General features: G+C 39.4%; 1 protein-coding gene across 7 annotated transcripts in view; it reads right to left on the bottom strand.

Moving 5' to 3' along the window:
• Positions 1 to 2,485: 2,485 nt before the first annotated feature.
• rps6ka1 (ribosomal protein S6 kinase A1) overlaps positions 2,486 to 23,263 on the bottom strand; it is a 79,173-nt gene continuing 58,395 nt past the window's right edge. For 6 of the 7 annotated variants that reach the window (XM_031895666.1, XM_031895668.1, XM_012956411.3 and 3 more), the window contains 17 exons: positions 19,342 to 19,421; positions 19,059 to 19,165; positions 16,707 to 16,744; positions 16,353 to 16,495; positions 16,138 to 16,208; positions 15,404 to 15,492; positions 15,245 to 15,309; positions 13,778 to 13,880; positions 13,552 to 13,679; positions 13,328 to 13,450; positions 12,862 to 12,951; positions 12,439 to 12,597; positions 11,292 to 11,453; positions 11,084 to 11,160; positions 9,705 to 9,822; positions 4,534 to 4,671; positions 2,486 to 3,668 (listed from right to left, as the gene is read on the bottom strand). In XM_031895666.1, coding sequence (XP_031751526.1) covers positions 3,546 to 3,668; positions 4,534 to 4,671; positions 9,705 to 9,822; positions 11,084 to 11,160; positions 11,292 to 11,453; positions 12,439 to 12,597; positions 12,862 to 12,951; positions 13,328 to 13,450; positions 13,552 to 13,679; positions 13,778 to 13,880; positions 15,245 to 15,309; positions 15,404 to 15,492; positions 16,138 to 16,208; positions 16,353 to 16,495; positions 16,707 to 16,744; positions 19,059 to 19,165; positions 19,342 to 19,421 — 1,814 coding nt within the window. In that variant the 3' untranslated portion in view covers positions 2,486 to 3,545. 7 annotated transcript variants of the gene reach the window in all.

The following is a 23,263-nucleotide window of genomic DNA, read 5'->3' as shown; positions in this document are numbered from 1 at the left end:
GACAAAGGCAAATCTAGATCTCTGGAGATGGACTTGTAACCTTGAGATATTTGTTGTTGATATTTTTCCAAAATTTTGGTTCTCAAGTCCTCAGACAGTTCTCTTCTCCTCTTTCTGTGTCCATGCTTAGTGTGGGACACACAATGCAAAGACTAAGTAAACTTCTCTCCTTTTTATCTGCTTTCAGGTGTGATTTTTATATTGCCCACACCTGTTACTTGCCCCAGGTGAGTTTAAAGGAGCATCACATGTTTGAAACAATCTTATTTATCCACAATTTTGAAAGGGTGCCAATAATTTTGTCCAGCCCATTTTTGGAGTTTTGTGTGACATTATGTCCAATTTGCTTTTTTTCCTTGCTTTTTTGTTCTGTTCCAATACACACAAAGGGAATAAACATGTGTATAGCAAAACATATGTTACTGCAATTCTTTTCTGTGAGAAATACTTGATTTTCTGGAAAAATTTCTGGGGTGCCAACAATTTTGGCCATGACTGTATATAGCAAATAATATAGTATACATTATTACTGGTAATACAACATTTTTGAAAATTTGGCAACGTAACAACAACGTCCAGATAATTGTCAATACTTTTATAATCTGCAGACCATCACTTCCGCAATTCCACCCCTTTCACCCTTTAGGTCCACAAACTTTGTTTCCTACATTGGCAAGGCACATACACAGATGCCCCATCCTAGCAGAGAGAGTAGCACAGTGGTTCCCAATGTGTTAGGTTGTCTAATGTTCCCACCGCCTACTCTGAGGGGTCAAACCCAATGCCTGTTATTGTGAATGCCTAGGTGCTCACCTACTTACTTCTGTAAGCATAAAAAAGTTTAACTTCATTAGGATTTGGAGTGAATACCTTTCTGCCCTAGTTATTCATAGAATTCTGAAGAAAAAAAGCAGAGGTAATAAATCTGTAACCTTTGTGTAAATAATAGGGGGCCCTGACATTAAACTGATAAATCTGACAAACACTGAGGATACTAATGATGTGACTGATTTCAATCTCTAACTCAGGCATCAAAGGCTTGCACTAGTACAATTGTGACCAGTGATTCAGAACAGTAGCCACTTATGGCCCTGTCTATCAAGGGTTGTAAAAATCAAACAGCACTTCATTGTTATGCTCTCCTCCTGACAGAATGAGATCGTTTTGCTGCTATTTGGAATTTAAATATTAATGTTACAGAATGACAGTCTTTAAATAGTGTGTGGTTGCTTGGAATATGGGACTGCCTTCTATAAACTAGTCAATGATACATGCACATATAACACTTAGGGGCGTATTTATTATGCTGTGTAAAACTAATTTGCCGAAAAAACTGAGTAAAAAGCTGTGTAAAATAAATGGAAAAGATCGCTGTCTGAACGCCAGATATTACGCTGTTATTTTCCATAAGTTCCGGTGGAAGAAAAAATGCGTAAAAAAATTACGCTGTTTTTACGCCATTTTTACACGGTGAAGCCTGGCGATGTGTGGCGAATTTTCTCGGCGTATTTTAAACAGCATAATAAATATGTCCCTAAATTACTGGAAACGAAAGCACAAATATTCTGGGGAGGATATTTTTGATATACAATTGATTCATAGAATATCCATACAGTAATTTTACTGTAATAATACCAACCTTAATTCTACTGGAAAATGAAACTAAGTAACATATTTACAGATACACTCACCATCTCTCTCTCCTTGTCCAGGTACAATAACCCATAGCAGCCAATCAGTTGCTAGCAGTTACTGTTTACCTGTTTAAAAGTAAACATCTTATTGGTTGCCATGGGTTACTGCAACTGGGCCAACATAGTGCTTTTTATTATATGTGGAGGATTGTGTTTTTCAATGCAATGGGGTTGTTTGTATTTAGACCCAGAGAGTGGGTAGTGTTGCCTAATATGATAGGGTACTCTATTCTCTTTTCTGACTTTCTGCAAAACTTATGCAAATCTGTAATGATTGGAAACAAATCAATTCAAAGCTTTTACCCAAGATAAATCATTAAATGTACAACTTTGATGTTATACTGTATGAACATATCTAATATTTAAATATGTTTTGCATATCCAATAACTACTACAGTACTACTTTTGGCTCAAGTTAAAATCAGTTGCCAAGAGAGTCTGCTGTCTGCCATTCTCCAATCTACAAGGAATCCATTTTTACTTTGCCTTGAACTCAATATTTTGTAGCAGGTTACTCTGTCATACAGAGGAGGACAGTCTGTATAGCCTATACAAACAGAATAGTTTTTGCTCTGCATTGTTTGCTTCTAAGGTTTACTCTTTTTAGTCCCTCATTTAGTCACAAATCCTTTGTTTTAAGATTATAACATAATAGTCATAATTCCCATCCAACCTGTAATATATCATTTTGTTCTTTCCACTGGAAAAAAAGCCTTTGTTGACTTCATAAAGAAACCAGGCCACATTGCACAATACTGACAAGGTTGATCCATTAACCATGACTCCACATGTCAAAATGAATAATTCCAATTTTATCTTTTCATCACACTTTAACATGCCCCTTATCTACTTTGGAGTACATTCTTATACACAAGACATTTTTCCTAAACAACTTTTAACCCCTTCCCTGATGGAGCTCTTTGATTGTGCAGTGTTACTTGTTGCTAGTAAACACTGCACAGCTTAGATCAAAGTTTAAAAATGGCAATGCAAAAACCTAAGGAGCTGGCAGTCAGGTCATTAAACAGTAGGCTGTAGATTTTTCTATCTACAGTAGAGAGTTAAACAAGATCATCAAAGGCAAGCATAGCAATGTACAGAAAAAACATCTTGTATTCCAACAGTTTTTATTGATACTGAAGTGTGAGATGGATTTCTGGAGCTTTTAAATTCTCATTTGCATGTTCACAGTTTCTGAGAGTAGAGGCTATTATGTAAATTTTAAAGTGCCCTTGGTAGCACAACACATAATTTCTTTGTAATACCAGACCTGTTGGACACAGTAAGGGATACAGCCCTTTTGGTGGGCAAAAGGCACCACCTATTATCATCTAGTGGAAGATAAATGACATTTCATATGTGAGAGTGATTGCAGAGGAGTGTAAGAACAATGGGCTAAATTAGTGTAAATGCAGCAGAAAGGAAAAACGAGAGATCCACAACTAAGTACCAACATGTAGCATTTCCCTGTGTCATCCCACAGAAAGAAAGAGATGTCTTCTTCTGTCACAAGTAGGTAGGACTGCAGACAGCCCTGAGATTGTGCTTGGCAGTATGTACAGGTATGATAGGTATGATAGCACTGGTAGCAGTGGACACACTGCTATCCATGAAAAGTGGAGCCTTCCACTAGAAGTATACATTCGTGTTTTCACGACCACTGCCCAAAGCACACAGCCCCACAGTTCCTCCTACCACAGTGTAAAGGGTCAGCTGGAGAACCAGGCATCCTTCTACTATAGCTATAAGGATCAAAGGAGGAACAGCAGGAAGGTAAGGCTGTATCGGCAAGTTTTCGTGAGAAGTTATGCACAGAGGCAGAGGGAATAATTCCCTTAGGCAGGGCTCCAGCTAAAGAGTAGTAGAGGGCAGCTTCTTGACCCGCCGTTGAGCCAGAATAGATGATTTAATGGGCTGTAGCTGAGGTGTTGGCTTGGAGCTGTTTAAGGCAGAGTAGGTTGCAGCCATTGCTCCCTGGAAAGGTGAACAACACAAGGGTTATGGAATCTATGGATGGAAAGAGTTATATACAAAACAATAAAGACAGTTTTAACCAAATTATTTAGTGCAGTGGTTCTTAGAAGCTGGTATGCACATGTGCCCAAGTAAGATCTGACTCTACTCTAGATATGAGAAATATGTCATTGTGCTAATGGTAATCATTTGGGGAAATCTGCAAAATCTGCCATTGTTCTAAAAAACAACATATCTGAAAACGGAGAAATATATGGGAATCTGCACAATCTGCATTCTTGTGACTTGCAAGGACAATAGCTGCTCTCATACAACTAAGCATTTGATTCACAGCTATAGGGCTGACATCCCTGACCATAACAGTGTTTTCTCAAGTTGGGGGCCCACATTTCAGCAGTCAGGTCCCTGTTATTTTGTAACTCCAGCCCTGGGTCTACAAAAGCAAGTTTTTTTTGTTGGAAATATTATTGTTATATATATATTATGCAGTGCTTTAGAGAATTTTTTTATACACATCGGTTCCTATTTAGGATCCATTCTGATTTTCACTGCACTCCATTTTTCATATTAACACATGCACAGCGTACAAGGAAATGTATTCTCTTTCCAGTAGAAAGGATCTGTCGTAAGAAAACTTTTTCAACATTAGCCAATGTTAGAAGTCAAACTACAGGTGGATTTAAGTGTTTGACCTGGCTTCTTCAGGGACCCTCCTGACAAATATCTGGCCAAAGACTGGATAGCAAGACCAAGACCAAATAAGCAGATCTTTAGGCATATGATTGCCTTCAGATGTAATTTAGCAGCCTGGAATGGGAAATCCCAATGGTAAGCCTTTAAAATGATGTGTACAGAGTGAACATACTTTTACTAGATGTACATCCTGTCTGTTCAGTTGGCTCTGAGGTAACAAGTCTCTGTTTGTGATCCATTCATGCTGTAGAACTTGTTTAGCAGTGAGCCTCCGATGAGGGTCCACATGCAGCATTCGTGAAACCAAGTCCTGTGTAAAGTAAAAATTATTGCAAATAAAAGTGTTTAAAGAAGTTTTTATACCTTGATCAGCATCATGACAGAAGAGCTTTTAACCTGAGAGAAAAACATTCATGCTTTTTTTTCAGTAATAGCCCTAAAATATCTTTAGGAATACAGGTATCGGACCCCTTGTAATTTATCCCAACTAAGATATAATCAATCCTTATTAGATGCAAAACAATCCTATTGGGTTTAATTAATGTTTTATTGATTTTTTAGCAGACTTAAGGTATGGAGATCCAAATTACGGAAAGACCCCTTATCCGGAATACCCTTGGTCCCGAGCATTCTGGATAAAAGGTCCTATACCTGTATTAAATATTGCTAATTAAAGCAGAAGAAAAGGCTAAGTCACTTGGGGGTGCTAAAATGTTAACAGCACCAGCCCGAGGTACCTGGAGCGATGCACTTCCTCCTTCCGGCTTCGTTTCGCTGCGACTAACACAATAGGCGCATGCGCAGTAGAGTGAAAAGCCGACTTCTCTGTTAAAGTTCGGCTTTTCACTCTACTGCGCATGCGTGTGCGAGTGATACAGGAAGCAATGCAGATACCCTGGGCTGGTGCTGTTTTCTCCTAACAGGGGCACCAGCCTGGGGTAAAAGGTAAGAGATTCAAGTCACTTGGGGGTTCCTAACGTTTTGGCACCCCAAGTGACTTTGCCTTTCCTTTTCCTTTAAGTGTAAAAAATAATGTTAAGTTGGACAGACCACTCTCTCTAACTAGTGATTACTCTGCTGAGGACACTTGCTATTATGTGTTTCAGCTTGGGCAGTATTGGCTGGTTTTTAAACTCACTGCCTGTCCACTTGTGCATGTCTGGTTATTTTGGGAGTAGTTTTGCCAAAGTATGGAGGGGGCACTGGCAGTTCTAAAAGTTAACTGTATCCAAATTCTTCTGCAGATCTAATTGTATGGGTCTTCACTTAATGAATGTAGTAATGCGATCTTACCATCTGGGTGGGTGGTTAAACCAGACAGAATATGAAAAAACCTTCAACTTACTGTACACCAACAGACCCTGTATCATGATATTATATTGTCCCAGTGTAAAGGAGCAGTATTAGAGTTTAAAATTAAAAAAAAATAAAAATCTCACACACACACAATGTCAAAACAGCTGCCCAGGTGCAAGGAAAACAAAAACATATAAGCAAAACATTTCTGCACTCCGCTGGACAAATAAATGATAATGTTTATTTAATCACTTGCACAGGTGCTCCCTGCAGAGAGCAGCATCAGGAGGCACAGCCAAGCACTGCCCTTAACACCACAACACCACATGTCCCAATGTGGCCTGCTACATGCTCTCCAAAAAAAAACTACAACAGGAAGCAGTTTAAAAAAAACAAACAAAAAAAACCATCCTTGCAAATGTTAATACAGTTACCATTCATTTCATAAAAAAAATAGTAACTGTGGCATGTACACATTTTTGGACACCCCGGTATTCCAAGTATTTAGTAATGCCCCCTTTGGCACAGATCACCACTAGTAAACTCCTTCTAAAGCTAAAAGTCTTAAGTTTTGTAGGAATTTTTGTCCACTTTTACCTGTCACTTTAATTCTAATATCTTCTTGGGCTATCTTGCATGTTTAAGATTTACCCACAGATTTTTTATGATGCTTAAATCAGGAGACTGTTGGGGCCATTCCAAAACCTTCAGCTTGCTTTCCTTTAGGTAGCCAGGGCCACCATCAGGAGGGGGAAGAGAAGAGGGGTACCTGTTTGTCCGAGGTCACTTAAATTCTGACCTGAAGGGGACCCACTCGCGTAGTGCAAAGTTACACAATTAATGTAATAAAAATAAGTAATTTACATAGGATCTTACAGATCTTATGAATAAAGCAATGACAGGGCAGGTAGGCGAGTAGGGTTTATACTTCACTTTATAATAAACAAACTGAAAAATTGGCTCCTTAATGGAGCTATGTATATGAACTGTGTGACATGCTGACTGCCTGTACACATAATTTTGGGGGAATTAGCAATGGTAGGCAGGCATGCAGATGATCTGGAGCATAGAGACAGGGACACCACGTCTTCAGGCAAAACACAGGTTTATTTAGGGAAAATTCTTCCCAACATAAAGCTTAAAAGAACACAGTTCATCAACATACAGTTCATGGATATGATTTATCCCTTCTTCAGGGCTCTCACCTTCCAGGGTAACTCACACTCAGACTTCACCTTAAGCCTTGCTGACTCTTTTCAGCTCTCATCTGCCTGGTCATGACTCCCTCTGCTCCTCGCAGTCGCAGGTGGCACCCCCAGCTCCTCTGGGAGTTCCTGACACAGTCAGGCAACCATCCTGCCCTGTGACCTTCACTCAGTCAAGGATCAACCTCCAACTCAACCCCCTGTGTAATCACACAGCCCTTTTATTTGCTGCTCACCTGTAGCCTAATCAGGCAGCTCCCTACAACTGGCCAACTGAAAATACTAAGTGGAGTACGGAATGGAGGGTCTTTCCTGCTCTTACTTCATTCACTCCAGGGACCTAAGCCAGTAACATAAACACAGCATTACCTGCTGCAAAACCAGGCATTTTACCTGGTGCTATTTGTATCCCACCTTTAACACTGGTGGAGATACACCAAATAATGATCTTTTCCATTGCATCTCTCACAAATTCTTATTATAGAGTAACATTAGCTGTTTGTATTTAGATGTATTTACTGAATTATACGAGCAGTAACCTACATTAACTTTCCAGCAGTGGAATTACTAGTTATTGGGCCCCTATGTGTACGCAATTTACTTAACTTACAAAAATGTATGCATCAAGCAAAGACATCACAGAGTAGCGTGACAGGGCTGGAAGGTGTGTAGGGTTTAAACTAAGGGCAAACTTATTAGCAACTGACTTATTAGTAATTTAATGTTATTAATGTGATCTAATTACTGAATGATAACATATATCGACTACATGAACATTTCAACAGTGGAATGAATGGTTATTGGTCCCAAACAAAATGTTTTACATGAACATATATTGCAGAAGCTAAACAATCACAGTGCCAATGGGTCCCTCAGCAGTTGCAGGGTCTGTTTCCTCTATAGGAAAGTAGCTGTGGTTAAATAAAACAGATCAATTAAGCGCAATCTTTTGTTGTAGCAAAACCTACGGTACTAAGTGCTTGTGTTCAAGGGCCAAACAGCACCAGCCCGGGGTACCTGTAGCGAGTGCTTCCTTCTTCCCTATTCGCGCTGCTGGCAAATGTCCGGGACAGGCGCATGCGCAGTAGAGTGAAAAGCCGACTTCTCTGTTCAAAATTTGGCTTTTCACTCTATTGCGCGCGCACGCAATCAGGAAGCGATCGCTGCTACCCCAGGTGCTGTTTTCTCCTAACAGGGGCAACAGCCCGGGGTAAAAGGCAGGGCTGTGGAGTCGGAGGCAATTTTGGGTACCTGGAGTCGGAGTCGGCAAAAAATTAACCGACTCAGACTCCTACTAAATTTAAATGGGAATAAAAAAAATAAAATAAAGCAAGTTTAAATGTCCCAATTCACAAACAAACAGTCATAATTAATTACTTCTCTGCTATAAGAATATAGCCCAATGCACGCAGTGCATAATCGTACACGTTGAGTGACCATGAAGCATGCTTTTCATTGACTGTATGCTTCACTAAATGGGACGTAACGCACAGTTGCGGCAGCTCCATTGCGTCGTGTTCCTCTGTTACAGGGAACACAATGCCCACTGTGAACCTAGCCTAACTCTCACTGATAACTAATTAAGTATGCCAGCTATTACTATCCAGCCACTTGTTTAAAAAAAAAAAAAATAAACAAAACCTTATTGTTTTCATTGTGTTTGTTTTTTGCTTTAATTGGGCAATACAGTAGAGTGTTGGCTTCCTAGCCAGTAGTTCTGTGGTTAAAGGAACAGTAACACCAAAAAATTAAAGAGTTTTAAAATAAATGAAATATAATGTACTGTTGCCCTGCACTGGTAAAAGTTGTGTGTTTGCTACAGTAACTCTACTATAGTTTATATATAATAAGCTGCTGTGTAGCCATGGGGGCAGCCATTCAAGCTGGAAAAAAGGCACAGGTTATATAGCAGATAACTGATAAGCTCTGTAGAATACAATAGTGTTTTATCTGTTATCTGCTATGTGCCTGTGCCTTTTCTCCTTTGAATGGCTGCCCCCATGGCTACATAGCTGCATTCTTTATATAAACCATAGTAGTGTTTCTGCGGCAAACACACCAGTTGTACCAGTGCAGGGCAGCAGTACATTATATTGGAATTTCTTTTATACACTTGAATTTTTTGGTGTTACTGTTCCTTTAAATGATATGTATATCTCTTTCCTTTCCTTCAATGAATGTCTAAAATACATTAGCATATTAAAAACATAGGAGTCTGAGAATTTATCTACCGACTCCACAGCCCTGGTAAAAGGTAAGCGATTTAAGTCACTTGGGGGTGCCTAACATTTTGGCACCCCCAAGTGACTTAGACTTTCCTTCTCCTTTAATGGACATTTCTCAGTGACATTACAGACAGGTCAAATTGTGAAATGAAAGCATTTTGCAATCTCTGTATAGCCTTCCTCTGCTTTGTAGGCATCAATTCTCTACATTTCAGATCCTCAATCAGTTGGTTAGAAGTGCCCATGGTTGTTGAGTCGCAGCACCAAACTTGGGGTTTCAAGATTTTATTAAGCTTTGCAATTTTCACCAGGTGACAATATCTATGGGCTGTTAAGGCCTAATGAAATAAGTCCATGCAAAAACTGTTTGTATCACTGGAAAAGTGAAAGGGTGTCCAAACTAACTTTTTTACATGCCACCATTAATATTTTATTAGTTTCTTTGTGAAATTAAAGTTAACAATTTCAAAGGGGCCAATATTTTTTATTTTTTGCTTATATGGCATATAAGGTTATTAGTATGTTTAATGACATACCAGCATGAACATTTCAAATAAAGTGAATCAAGGAACAATGAAAGATTATACCACTTATCCTACACCTCTACCATCTTTTACCTTTGCTGAGTCAGACACAGTATTCCAGTTTCCACCCCTCAGTGTAAACTTCCCACTACCAATACGAGCTAGTATCTCTTCAGGGGTGTCTCCTGGTCCATTTGCAAACGGTGTGTATCTATGTAAACACAAATTAACAAGATTAGTTTTAATACACATCTTATGTGTATATGGGTACGGATTCCTTTATTTAGAAAACTCTGAATTATGGAAAGGCCATCTTTCATAGACTACACTTTCATAAAATAATTTGCATTTTTAAAAATGATTTCCTTTTTCTCTGTAATAATAGAAAAGTACACCTTGTAGTTGATTCAACTAAGATATAATTAATTCTTATTGGAGGCAAAACAATTGTATTGGGCTAAATTAATGTTTAAGTTATTTTTTAGCAGACATAAGGCATGGAGATCCAAATGAAGCAATGGCTTCCTTATCTGGAAAACCCCAGGTCCTGTTAATTGTGGATAACAGGCCCCCATACCTGTATTACAGTGATACCTCAATTTTACATCTCCAGTTTTAAAATTTTCTGCATTATACTACTTTTTTTGTGATCCCACAAACTTATAATGCATTTCCCTTATTTTATGTTTTCCCTTGTTTGTATGTATGTATATTTTATTTAAATAGCGCTACAAATGTACAAAAAGCTCTACAGCAGGACAATAATTTACATGTAGGGACCATTACAATAAGATATAAATAAATACAGTGTACAATAATGAGTACAAATAAACAAAAAGTACAGTTGCATTAAAGATTCCACAAAGCTAAATGACAAAAGACAAGAGGATGGAGGTCCCTGGGTGGGTAATGTAGAGACACAAGAAGGATGGTATTTGGTGCTGCACATACAGTGGGTGACACTGCAATATAAGTGCCATCTAATATATAGTTATATACCACCTCCTGTTATGGTATGATAAACATAAAATTAGTGTTCTTTTGTACGTATATATTATGTATAAACAATTGCATAACAGATGAGCTTGGATTAAAGAGACCTCTAACAACTTAAAATTTTGCCAATACAAATCCTAGTTCTGCACAAAGGTGAAAAAAACCCAACCTGAAGCAATGGGACCACTCTCTAGTTCTGCAGGAGGGGCTAGAGAAAATTAGGGCCACTGAATTTTGGGGTTCAGATAGTCTTTGCACAGAAAGTAGCCATAGAGTACCTCCTGGATGAGAGGATGAACCCTGAGAAGTTTTGTTACATTTAGTCATAACACATTTTTTACAAATACAAATGTATAAACATTCATCTTCACATATAAAATAAAGATATACTTACTATTACATATTGTGCATAAAAAAGGCCCAAAATGGAGAATGAATATACAATTAATCAACTTTTACAATTTCTAATTGCTTACCCTGCAAGCATAGTATAAACGAGGATGCCTAAGCTCCAGATGTCACAGCCCTCATCATAGCCCTGTCGCTTTAATACCTGTAGAAAGAAATGCAGATTTCAGTCTTCGTCCATCAACAATACCAATTTTCCCTGCTATAGGTTTGATATATATCCCCTTGAAATAGTCACCAATCCACAGAACCACCTTCTTCCTAATAAAACATTACCTCTGGCGCAACAAAGTTGGCTGTGTAGCATGGAGTCATAAGCAAGCCATTCTCTGCTCGTAGCTGTTTAGCAAATCCAAAGTCACATATCCTGATTGACTCTGGATTACCTGATTCATCAACATACAGAATATTGCTAGGCTTCAGGTCTCTATGAACTACCTGCAAAACAAATAATAAAAAAGTGTGGTTAAGAAAGATTTTATTTTACCCAAATATCTGGGATGCACCAAATCCAGGATTCAGTTCAAGATTTAGTTGAGTTTCAACACTTTTTACAAGATCCTTATTAGAAAGAAACCTTCTTGCTCATCCAAACCAATTCTGAACCCTTCTGTCATGTGATAAAGGACAACTGAATGCATACAATCTGTATTTCTAGTTGATAAATAATATGCTGATCATAATCTGAGTGTGGTATACTTAATGTACAGATTTAATTCATCCATAAATAACATGAATGAAGTCCATCCTTCTTATCATAAAGTCCTAGGCAAGCAACCGTATATTTATAGTTTTTATTTTCTAAAAAGATGATTAGGAAACCAGAAGGCTGAGGATTTTTCTATGTCATCCAAACTTCAGCCCATAATAGGGTTTCAAATAATGAAGCAAACAGCTGTCTTTCAAATACAATTATTACAATATTTTATTTGCATTATGTAACCCACCTATTCTGTAAAAGAAAAAAAAAAAAAAAAAAAAAAAAGAACTGTTACAATGTATACAATCTAAACTTGATAAAGTACATCTGTAACAAAGATTATATGAGATGTTATGCTTTTCTGCCATTTAATTCCCATCCCCCTTGGATGGTTTCCCCAGCTTTCCTGCATTGCCAAGGGCCATACTTCCTATAACTGGGCCTGACTATACCATTCTGCAAAGTGTCTGGGTTTGCAGCATTCTTACTTATTTGCATTTCATTACACCTAATTATACCTAAAGTAACAAATGAGAATTCTGCATTCAAACTCTAATAGATCAGTAAATATAATGTAGGTTATAACACTCGAGCAAACCTGGTCACTACCTTAAATTGTTTGTGTCTAAGTTTTGAGTTCACTGAGTTCCACACAATGCTGACCACTTGGATGTTGTTGTTGACTTATTACCTATATATGATGTAAACATAAATTAGTCTCACCCCTTGAGAGTGTAAATACTCCACTGTCTTGCAAACGGTTAAAAGGACAAGATTGGCTTCTCTCTCAGAGAAGAATTTTTGCCTTAGAATGCGGTCCAGGAGTTCCCCACCTCGCATCAACTCTGTTACAAGGTAGATACTGTTACCCTCTTCATAAACCTGTCAAGGGACAGAAATGGCAGATCCCTGTAGGTTATTAGAAATACACCTTTGCTTCTTACTCAAACCATTTAAAACTCCTGGTTTATTTCTCTGCACGGTACTATGTTATTTGAATTTACACATTTTATGCATTCACACTACTGCCAAAGCATTTATATTTACAAAACTAATCAAATAGCTTATTTTTGCCAAGCTTTCAATGGCCATCATAAATCCCAAGATTTCCGAAGATAAAACCAAGATGCAGCCTTGGGTACTTACATCTTTTAAGGTAATGATGTTGGGATGCTGCCCATATCGCCTCAAGATCTCAATTTCCTCTGATGGGTCTCTCTTTGTTTTGTCTATCACCTGAAGTATTCAGAAAATGGAGTAAACAGGACATGAAAAAGCAAAATTGAAGAGAAGACAGTATGAACTGAGAAAATTTAGGAAAGGGTATATGCAGCAAAGACAAGCAGATATGACTAAATATGCAAGAAATACATTTAATAACTTTAGATGGAGAAATATAAACAAGTTAATGTGCCAAACTCTGCCAAAAAATCAGGTGTACTCAATTTCACAGTGAAAGAATCTATGAATAATTAGTAGGGTTGAGTTTTCATGAAACTTTTGAAAATTCTCCTTCTGAACAATGTTGCCTTTAAGGTCTGTACTTCTGAGTTTGCCCAAGTTACAAGTGCCTGCAAAGCAATTATTGCTGAGGAACTAGAATAAAGCTTACCTTTACAGCATACTCCATGTTGGTTCCCTTATGAACACATCGCTTGCATACAGAGTATGATCCAACACCAATTGTTTCCCGCACAGTGTACACATCAGTGAAAAGAACATTTTTACTGTGTGTCTACATAATAACCATAGAAAAAGAAACTTTATTTAATGTTATGGAGATAAGCCATAAAAAAATTACGAACTAATAAAAACAGACTTTTATTATTCACTCACCTTTGGCACTGAAAGTACAGGAGGACTACTAGTTTTTTTTGCATCTTCCTCTACCAATACTGGGGCCACAAAACTAAACCCTCTGAAGAGCTGGTGTGCTCCAGCACTAGGAGGTATACCAGGAGAGTCTGTTAGTGTAAAGCACATAATTGGTCATATTAGGTATTAAATACCATCTATCTTTTGACTAACCATGATCAGGGCTGTGTAAGTTAAAGATACTAACCTTTTGGAGTCCGTGAAGTAAACTCCGTATCAAAGTAATAGGTATCATCTGGCTGGGTAACTGCTGGTTTAAAGGGTGGACTCATATCCCGGCGGTATAATTTCTGAGAAAAAAAAAATTGGAGTTGGGAAATAATAATTTGCAAGGTTCTTTAACCTGTTAGTCAAGTAACAATTACAAATAAGCATACATTAAAGATGTTATCAACTGAGGATAAGTGTTCTTCAGAAAGTCATTTTTAGCTACAGAATTGCCTGGAGCATTTTTAATAGGCATGGAGTGGACCCAGCAGGTTTGTTCAGTGCCTTTGGCTTAATGTTAGGTGTGTTATGGGTTGTTAATGATGTACAAACAAAAAATATTTTAAAAAGAAACAGGGCTGTTTTCAGAACATGACAGAACACAGGATTCAGATAGTTTACATATTTTACTGACTTGGGAAAATGGGACTTTTGCTTAGTCTTTGGCTAACCCAATACTTCTCAAGACTCCTGCAAATAATATTAACAAGTGGGTTATTCATTGGTAAAGCCCTGAGATTTCCCATGTTTGTAAAGACTTTCATTTCTTGAAGAAGACAAAAAAAACCCCTGAACACTCCTGTGAATACCTTGGAACACTCAATTTACAACTCAATACAGTAATATATTTGAAGTTGTCATAAATCAGTTCAGTAACACAAGAGTTAGGCACTTGTGGACCACACACTCAGGCCAGTTAAGCAAATGTAAAAATGATTTAAAAAAAAAAAAAGAAATCCCAGATTTATCCACTTCTCCTAGTTTTAGTTCTGGAGCTTATGCTCCTGAACCCCACATTTTACAGTGCATTAATTGTCTTTGCTTGTATAGATAAATCAGTTCAGCCTTTGCAACTCTTTAATATTTAAATACATTAGAACACTGCAGCATCAACGAAGCTACTGCTCTCATTGTATGACTAGTGCATTATTTCTAATGTAACTGAGGGGTTATAAAATAAAAATAAAAAAATGCTACCTGCTGAACAGTTGCTGTAGGTTATAGATCAGTATTTATGCTGAATCAACATAGAATACTACAACAGCTGGAGCTGGATTTATTAAATGTAGTTTAATTTCAAGTAATCATCTTTTCTTGAGTACATTAGCATAGGTGTGAAAACATGATGGTAAGTATTTTTGTTTTAGAGCAAATATTTATAATTGGTTGCTATGGGAAGCAAACAGTTTTGATTCAAGACTCCACAGAATGATGCCTTGGTTACTTCACCTAATGCAATCAAGTTTATACCAAAACCATGACACTGATACATTTGCAAAGTAAACACATTGCTCAGTTTGTGCTTTTCTCTATTAATTGCTTTCTCCTTATACTTTCAGTAAGCAAGGTTTTAAGATAATAAATATTCTGTCAATCTGAAGGCAATAATAATAATAATTTGCTCTAAGTTATTTGAAAATCATGGTGGCAGTAGAGAAAAACGTACATTCCAATCAATGGTCGAGAAGAAGGGATGGCGCTTAATCTCTTCAGCCCCTTCAACACCAGATCCTGAAAAACATGCCAAAAGAATTATGTTGATGTATATTACTCTTCTCATTTTATGAACAAATAAGTTTATTAGTAGATTGTAATTATTACTTACCTAAACGATTAGTAGGATTCCTTTTGAAGAGAGAGCGTAATAGACCCTGTGCTTCATTGCTAAGAAACTGAGGCATCCCTAGTTTGGCTCTAAGGCAGAAAATTGAAGTGAGCAGGATAAACTACAATACCACTAAAACGAATTTTGATTTAAAAAGAAGGTCTATCTACAAACCAAAGTACAATTTATATATGTTTTTTTTTTTCTTTCCTTTCTTCATGCTACCCATTACTGCAAGGTATTCCTAAATGATTATGTCCCTTGACCGCTATAAGACAGCTTGCCCTCTCCTGCACTTAAAACTGATGAGTTATGTCAACAAATAAATGCAGCTACAGGGGCAAAAGAATACTGAAGTGCCCTCAGTTTGTAAGTTCCAGAATATGCTACTTTGCGAGTACCAACATTATGCTAGAATTCTGGTGGTATTCCTTCCCTGATGTGAATTTTTCTTCATTTGTGCTGTTATAAAAATGGCTATAACATTTTCATAAAGAAATAACTCTTAACTTGCTTTTACTAAGCATTAACTTTGTTGTTCTAGCAGCAGCTCACATTTGATTTTTGAGGATAAGAATTGCTCATTCTGTACCAAATTTTAAGCTACTTTTTAGTTTGCTGACAGTGAAACTTATATACAACTGTGAACATTACAAACCATTCTTTCATATAGTAACTTGTATTTCAGCTATAGTTTTCTACGGACACCCTAGATTTTCCAATTTTCTACTTACTTCAGGATTAGAGTCATGGTTTCCTTACGGTCTTTGCCCTGGAATGGCAGTGATCCTGTCAGCATCTCAAACTGTGAATATGGAAACATTCAGAAATTATTGAAATGGCAAAAATGGAACCAGTAATCTGAAAGAGACTGAAAGAACAGATACCAATAGGAGAAAAGGTAAAATAAATTGTTTTGTGTTTATCTAGATATAAGCAAACAGCTTACCATAAGCACGCCATAAGACCACCAGTCTGCACTGTGCGAATGTCCTTGTCGATTCACTACTTCAGGAGCCATATACTCCACAGTCCCACAAAAAGAATAAGCCTTTTTTTCATGGTCTATTGCCTCTTTACTTAGCCCAAAATCTGATCAGGGTAATGCCAAGTATCCAATTAGATGTTACACAGGTGCACACACAAAAAAAGAGACAGAGAAAATTATGAAGCTTGTTCCAAGTTTGTCAAAAGCCTGCATGTATAGAAGAATGGTCCCAACACAAGAGATTGGTATCAGACAACACCAGGAATCGGAGTGGATACACAGGGATGGGAACACAAACAGTTCACAGAAACATACCAGTAAGCTTTATATGGCCCTCTTCATCCAAGAGAATGCTGCACAGCACAGAGAAAGGCAGATGTTACCACCACGTGCCACTCACAATGATATAAAGTAAACAACTGTGGTATGTATCTTTTTTTTAGTTAACAGCCATCATTTGATGTTAAACCACACCTGTGTTCTTTATGAGGTTCTAAAGGAGAAGGAAAGGCGGTGCCAAAATGTTAGGTACCCCCAAGTGACTTTAAGCGCTTACCTTGTACCCCTGGCTGGTGCCCCTGTTCGGAGAAAACCACACCAGCCCAGGGTACCTGTAGTGAGCAGTTCCGCGTTTGTGCTTGCTCAGTAGAGCGAAAGCCGAACTTTAACAAAAAAGTTGGCTTTTCACTCTAATGCGCATGCTCTGGCCCAGGGATTTTGCCGGCAGAAGAAACACGGAAGGAGGAAGCACTCGCTACAGCTACCCCGGGCTGGTGCGGTTTTCTCCGAACAGGGGCACCAGCCCGGGGTACAAGGTAAGCGATTTAAGTCACTTGGGGGTGCCTAACATTTTGGCAGCCCCAAGTGACTTAGACTTTCCTTCTCCTTTAAGAATAAGTGCAGATAAACTTTTATTGTTGCTTTTATTTAGAAAAAATAAACAATATGCCTGAGCAAAGTACCTATACACCAAACCCCCATATGTCAAAAAAAGGCACTAAGAGCGCCCAGTAGCAGTAACCCCTATAATTTTGGAAACAGTAACAATATTTAATTTCATTTTGTATGTTGAGATAGCATAAGTCAATCTTACCTTTAATCAGTGAAATGGAACTTTTTTTTATTGCACACATGTAAGGATGCTAATTATACTAAGAAAAGTGTTCCATTTCATGCTTAAAGGTAAGATTGACCTATGCCAGTGCTGTCCAACTGCTGGCCAGGAGCCCCCCTCTGTGGCCCCCCCACCTGCCTGACTGTTGTGGCTGCTTTAAATGGTATCATTACTGTGATTAACTGGCCCCTTCCATTGTTCACACCTCAGATTCAGGCTTTAAACCCCTGTGTTATTCACACCTGTCATCTCCATGTATTGTTCACACCTTTTAGTCGCTGCATTATTCACAACAAAGGCTCAAACTGTAAGCACTCACACTGTTCACATCTCAGACAGACTGTAGGAGCAGTAACAGATTGTGTCACTTTATGTTCTCTGCCTGGCCTATGCTGCCTATGTGTGCCATATTCTGCCTGACCTATGCTGCCTGTGTGTGCCATACTCTGCCTGCCCTATGCTGCCTGTGTGTGCCATTCTCTGCCTGCCCTATACTGCCTCTGTGTGTGCCATACACTGCCTGCCCTATACTGCCTCTGTGTGTGCCATACTCTGCTACCCCTATGCTGCCTGTGTGTGCCATACTCTGCTACCCCTATGCTGCCTGTGTGTGCCATACTCTGCCTGACCTATGCTGCCTGTGTGCGCCATACTCTGCCTGCCCTATACTGCCTGTGTGTGTTCCATACACTGCTTGCCCTATGCTGCCTGTGTGTGCCATACTCTGCTTGCCCTATGCTGCCTGTGTGTGCCATACTCTGCCTGCCCTATGCTGCCTGTGTGTGCCATTCTCTGCCTGCCCTATACTGCCTCTGTGTGTGCCATACACTGCCTGCCCTATGCTGCCTGTGGGAGGTAAACCTGGCAGAGGTTTGTTCTGGGAGTATTTGGAACTAGTCATTATATGGAACCTATGGTGTGTAATTATGTGCTGGGGGTTGCTATGTTATCCACAGGGGAAGCATATGTCTTAATATTAGGGATGCACCGAACCCAGTTTTTTGGATTCAGCCGAACCCCAAGCCAAATCCTAATTAGCATATGCTAATTAGGATCTGAAAGTGGTAAAACTCGGGGTGCATGTGCGCAGCGGGAAAATATTTTCCCCCTAACATTTGTACTTTCAAGTGCTAATTATCATATGCTAATTTATGTGAATTAGGATTCAGTTCGGCCAGGACCATGGATTCGGCCCGAAACAGAAACCTGCCAAAAAATACTGAATTGAATCCTGGATTCGGTGCATAAACTTCTTTTACATATGAAAAAAGGGTGATTTCCCTACAGTAAGCACCAATCATTTTGGTTTTTCCTGCACTGCCACCATTAATTTGGGTATGGTCTTAAAAGCACTTGTGATTACATGGGTGTGGCTTAAAGTGGACGCAGTTTAAAAAAGGGGGTGGCCTAAATTGGCTTCCATTATTGGCCCTTCACCATGTACAATACCACATAAATTGGACAGCACTGACCTACACTATCTCAACACACATGCAGTCAAACCAACAGTGCAGTGCAGTCAAACTGCCTTAATGCCTGGCTCACCAACATACTTTTCAGGTTTTAGGTCACGGTAGATGATCCCTAAGCTGTGCAAATGATCAAGACCCAAAGCCAGTTCCGCTAGGTAAAACTTCACATCTTCTTCTGTGAACATTACCTATATTAAAAATACATTTAAATTAATTCACATAAGTAATTCTTACATAATCCCAAAGCATTATTATTTTTATATATAGTAGAAAGGGAAAATTCCAGGGGTCACAGCGTTGAATTGTTGAAGAGTGGTTTAAATTCAGATCAAAGTAAAGGGAAAAATTCATTTCTAATACCAACCTCCTTGGACAGACGTGTAAATAGATCTCCTCCCCGTAGAAAATCCAGGATTAAGTAAAGTTTCCCCTCTGTCTGAAAAGCTATATGTAGAATATATGAAAGATTAATTAAAGTTTAATTATTTGCATATACACACTTGCAAGAACCATGTAGTACTGCTCAGTTTTAACTATCAGTTTGGGGTAAGCTGTATTCTGCAGCAAGGCTGACAAAAGAATTTAAAAACCTGCTTTTCATCTAACTTATCTCCACCACCATGGTGAGTTATGCACAGATAGAAAGTGTTGCAGTGTCTGATTACAGTAGAGGGGAGCATTCAGAGAAACCGTGTCTTAAAGGAAACCTATACCCCCAAACAAAGTAGGTCTCTATAAATATATATTGCATAAACAAGCTTATATGTAAAACCCTGCTTCATCTAAATGAACCATTTTCATAACAATATACTTTTTAGTAGTATGTGCTATTGGGTAATGCGAAATAGAAAATTAAAATTTTAAGAATTAAGAGCCGCCTCTTGGGATCATAGGAGTCACAGTGCACACAAACAAGCCAAGGAACACATACATGTTAGGTTATATCAGCAAATGAATGGGCAGAGCTCTGCTTTTGCTTCCACACTACTTCCTGTTACAGTTAGAGCTACATTATTTCCTGTCAGGTGATCTCTGAGGCAGCACAAAGCCCATCACTAAATGGTGGATCAAGCTAGTGCTGGGCGGTATACCGGTAAAAACCGATCACCGGTTTTTTTTTTGAAACCGATATGAATTTTCGACATACCCCCATACCGGTGTGCTGAATACTTCCGGGTGCGCGCGTGACGTCAGCGCGCACACTCTACAAAAGCGCCATCGCTAGGACGCATTCAGAGTCGGATACCAATGTGAGCTGTCGGGGGGTGCCTGGCCAGTAATTATATTTTATGTGAAGGGGATGGGTGGGGGTGGGTGGGTTATACTTATGTGAAGGGGATGGGGTTATGTTTGGGGGGGTGGGATGGGGTGGGGGGTTATATTTATGTGAAGGGGATGGGGGGGTGTTTGGGGTGGGGGTGGGTGGGTTATACTTATGTGAAGGGGATGGGGTTATGTTTGGGGGGGGTGGGATGGGGTGGGGGGTTATATTTATGTGAAGGGGATGGGGGGGTGTTTGGGGTGGGGGTGGGTGGGTTATACTTATGTGAAGGGGATGGGGTTGTGTTTGGGGGGGGTGGGATGGGGTGGGGGGTTATATTTATGTGAAGGGGATGGGGGGGTGTTTGGGGTGGGGGTGGGTGGGTTATACTTATGTGAAGGGGATGGGGTTGTGTTTGGGGGGGGTGGGATGGGGTGGGGGGTTATATTTATGTGAAGGGGATGGGGGGGTGTTTGGGGTGGGGGTGGGTGGGTTATACTTATGTGAAGGGGATGGGGTTGTGTTTGGGGGGGGTGGGATGGGGTGGGGGGTTATATTTATGTGAAGGGGATGGGGGGGTGTTTGGGGTGGGGGTGGGTGGGTTATACTTATGTGAAGGGGATGGGGTTGTGTTTGGGGGGGGGTGGGATGGGGTGGGGGGGTTATATTTATGTGAAGGGGATGGGGGGGTGTTTGGGGTGGGTTATACTTATGTGAAGGGGATGGGGTTGTGTTTGGGGGGGGTGGGATGGGATGGGGTGGGGGGTTATATTTATGTGAAGGGGATGGGGGGGTGTTTGGGGTGGGGTGGGGGGTGTGTGTGCGGATGGGGGGGTGTTTGGGGTGGGGTGGGGGGTGTGTGTGCGGATGGGGGGGTGTTTGGGGTGGGGGGGGTGCGTGCGGATGGGGGGGTGGGGGGGTGCGTGCGGATGGGGGGGTGTTTGGGGTGGGGTGGGGGGGTGCGTGCGGATGGGGAGGTGTTTGGGGTGGGGTGGGGGGGTGCGTGCGGATGGGGGGGTGGGGGGGCTGCGTGAGGATGGGGGGGTGTTTGGGGTGGCGGGGGGGTGCGGGTGGCGGGTGTTTGGGGTGGTCACCTAATCATGCATGGGGAAAAAAAAATACCGTCAAATACCGTGATACCGATATAATTTTGAAAAATACCGTGATATAAAATTTTGGTCATACCGCCCAGCACTAGATCAAGCGAAAGGAAATATTTACTGATATATATATATAGCGAACCCAGGGTGGCACTCTGCTTCAGCTCTTAGCTCGGGTGCAAGGTAAATGATTTAAATATCCAAAAAAGACCAGCAACACCGAGTTAATAGTGTATTTATCCATGGATAAATAGAACATGGGGTTGGTTAGCATGGTTGCCTTGATGGGGACCCCGATGGGGACCGAAACGTAACGTTGGCTGTTCATGCGTTTTTAATACACAATTGATTGTTTTTGGAATAACTCGGTGTTGCTGGTCTTTTTTGGATATATATATATATATATATATAATCAGATGGCAATATTAAAATAAAGACTGAATTTTTAAGCTAAGACCCTGAAGTGCGCTATTTGTTGAATATATGGTATATCCCATGCTGCACCCGGGCACTAATCTACAGCGGTTTATATATATATATATATATATATACATACATACATACATACATACATATATACTATACACATTACCCCAGCACTCCATTATAAAGCTTCAAGAGAAAATTAAAAACCAATTTTGCACACACTGAAGGAAAAAATGTCTGCATTTTTGTAAAAAGAGACATGTTTAGTTACACGGTTTGTACAAAGTATGCATAAGCGGACGCTCCCCGTCAAGGCAGTGTCCTTGCATCAGTCCTAACCTAGCGAAAAAAGAGAATATATTTTATTTGGGGGGAGAAAGACCATACCTGCTTTTCTCTTTATATGGCATGACCTATTCCAAAGAAACCATTCAGTGATTAAGCGAATAAATACCTTCTTAGCTGCAAGGCTATCCTTAAAGGGGCGGGGTTGGGAGAGCAAGTATTCAATTAGGGAAAAGCTACTTCCCCTTACCATACAAATATATACAAAAAATACAGCTCATCCCATAAATCAATCAAAACTCCCCCCAAAGAAAATATATTTTCAATCTTTGGTGGGGCTCTGGGCTCCCTTTAGAAATGGTATGTTAGCAAGGGCCTCAACAGAGCTTGTAGCTTCTGCTGAAAAGGGAAAGGCAGCGTTCTTTGCCAAGCAAGAAAACCACCATGTAATGAATGCCACTTGTGAGGCCAGGTAAAGAAAAAACACATAAAAAAGCACATATTTATTTAAAGTGGAAGTAAACACCAAAAAATGTTGCCTAACAACTTCCCAATACACATTAAGTATAGTTTTACAGTTCTTTGTATAACTGCTACTGAGAGCAGAATCTTTCTGTCCTGGTGGTTCCGACTTTTACCAGTAAAGCAGAACCCCAATTTAAAATCAGGGAATGTGTTAAAGCAATTTATTCTTCAACTACTCAAAAAATATAAGCACAAGAGTTAGTTTTATTTTGAAATACAATAGTGTGTTAATAGGTTAAGCAGTGCAGCATTAATGCTAAGCTATGGAACAGCATTTACAGGACCTCTCTCACAGTCAGATGGGTAATGAAAACCATAGGAACAGAAGTAGGCTCAACAGCTAGTCTCAATTCCTTGCAAAAGTACGTTTAATATGCTGTTTTACACAATATCTTACATCAATATCTAACAACTCATTTGGTTGTTATTTTAAACCTCTTAATTTCACAAATTAAATTCACAGATAACAGCCATTTTTGGGAACATTAGGACAAACACTTTATGTAAAATCCAGGAGAACATTATATAAAATAAGGGTAAAGCATCCATTAAAATGAATTATAATTGGTGGGACCACAAAAAAAAGTAAAATGCATAAAAACTAAAAATCAGGGTACTTAAAATTGAGGCTTCGCTGTATGTTTATACCCGCAGCTTCTAAACAAAAATATATAAAATAATGTACTAAA

This window comes from Xenopus tropicalis, chromosome 2, assembly GCF_000004195.4.
Source record: "Xenopus tropicalis strain Nigerian chromosome 2, UCB_Xtro_10.0, whole genome shotgun sequence".
NCBI classification, from domain to species: domain Eukaryota; kingdom Metazoa; phylum Chordata; class Amphibia; order Anura; family Pipidae; genus Xenopus; species Xenopus tropicalis.
Note: the sequence above shows the minus strand (reverse complement) of the source record. Positions and strands in the feature narration are given on the sequence as shown.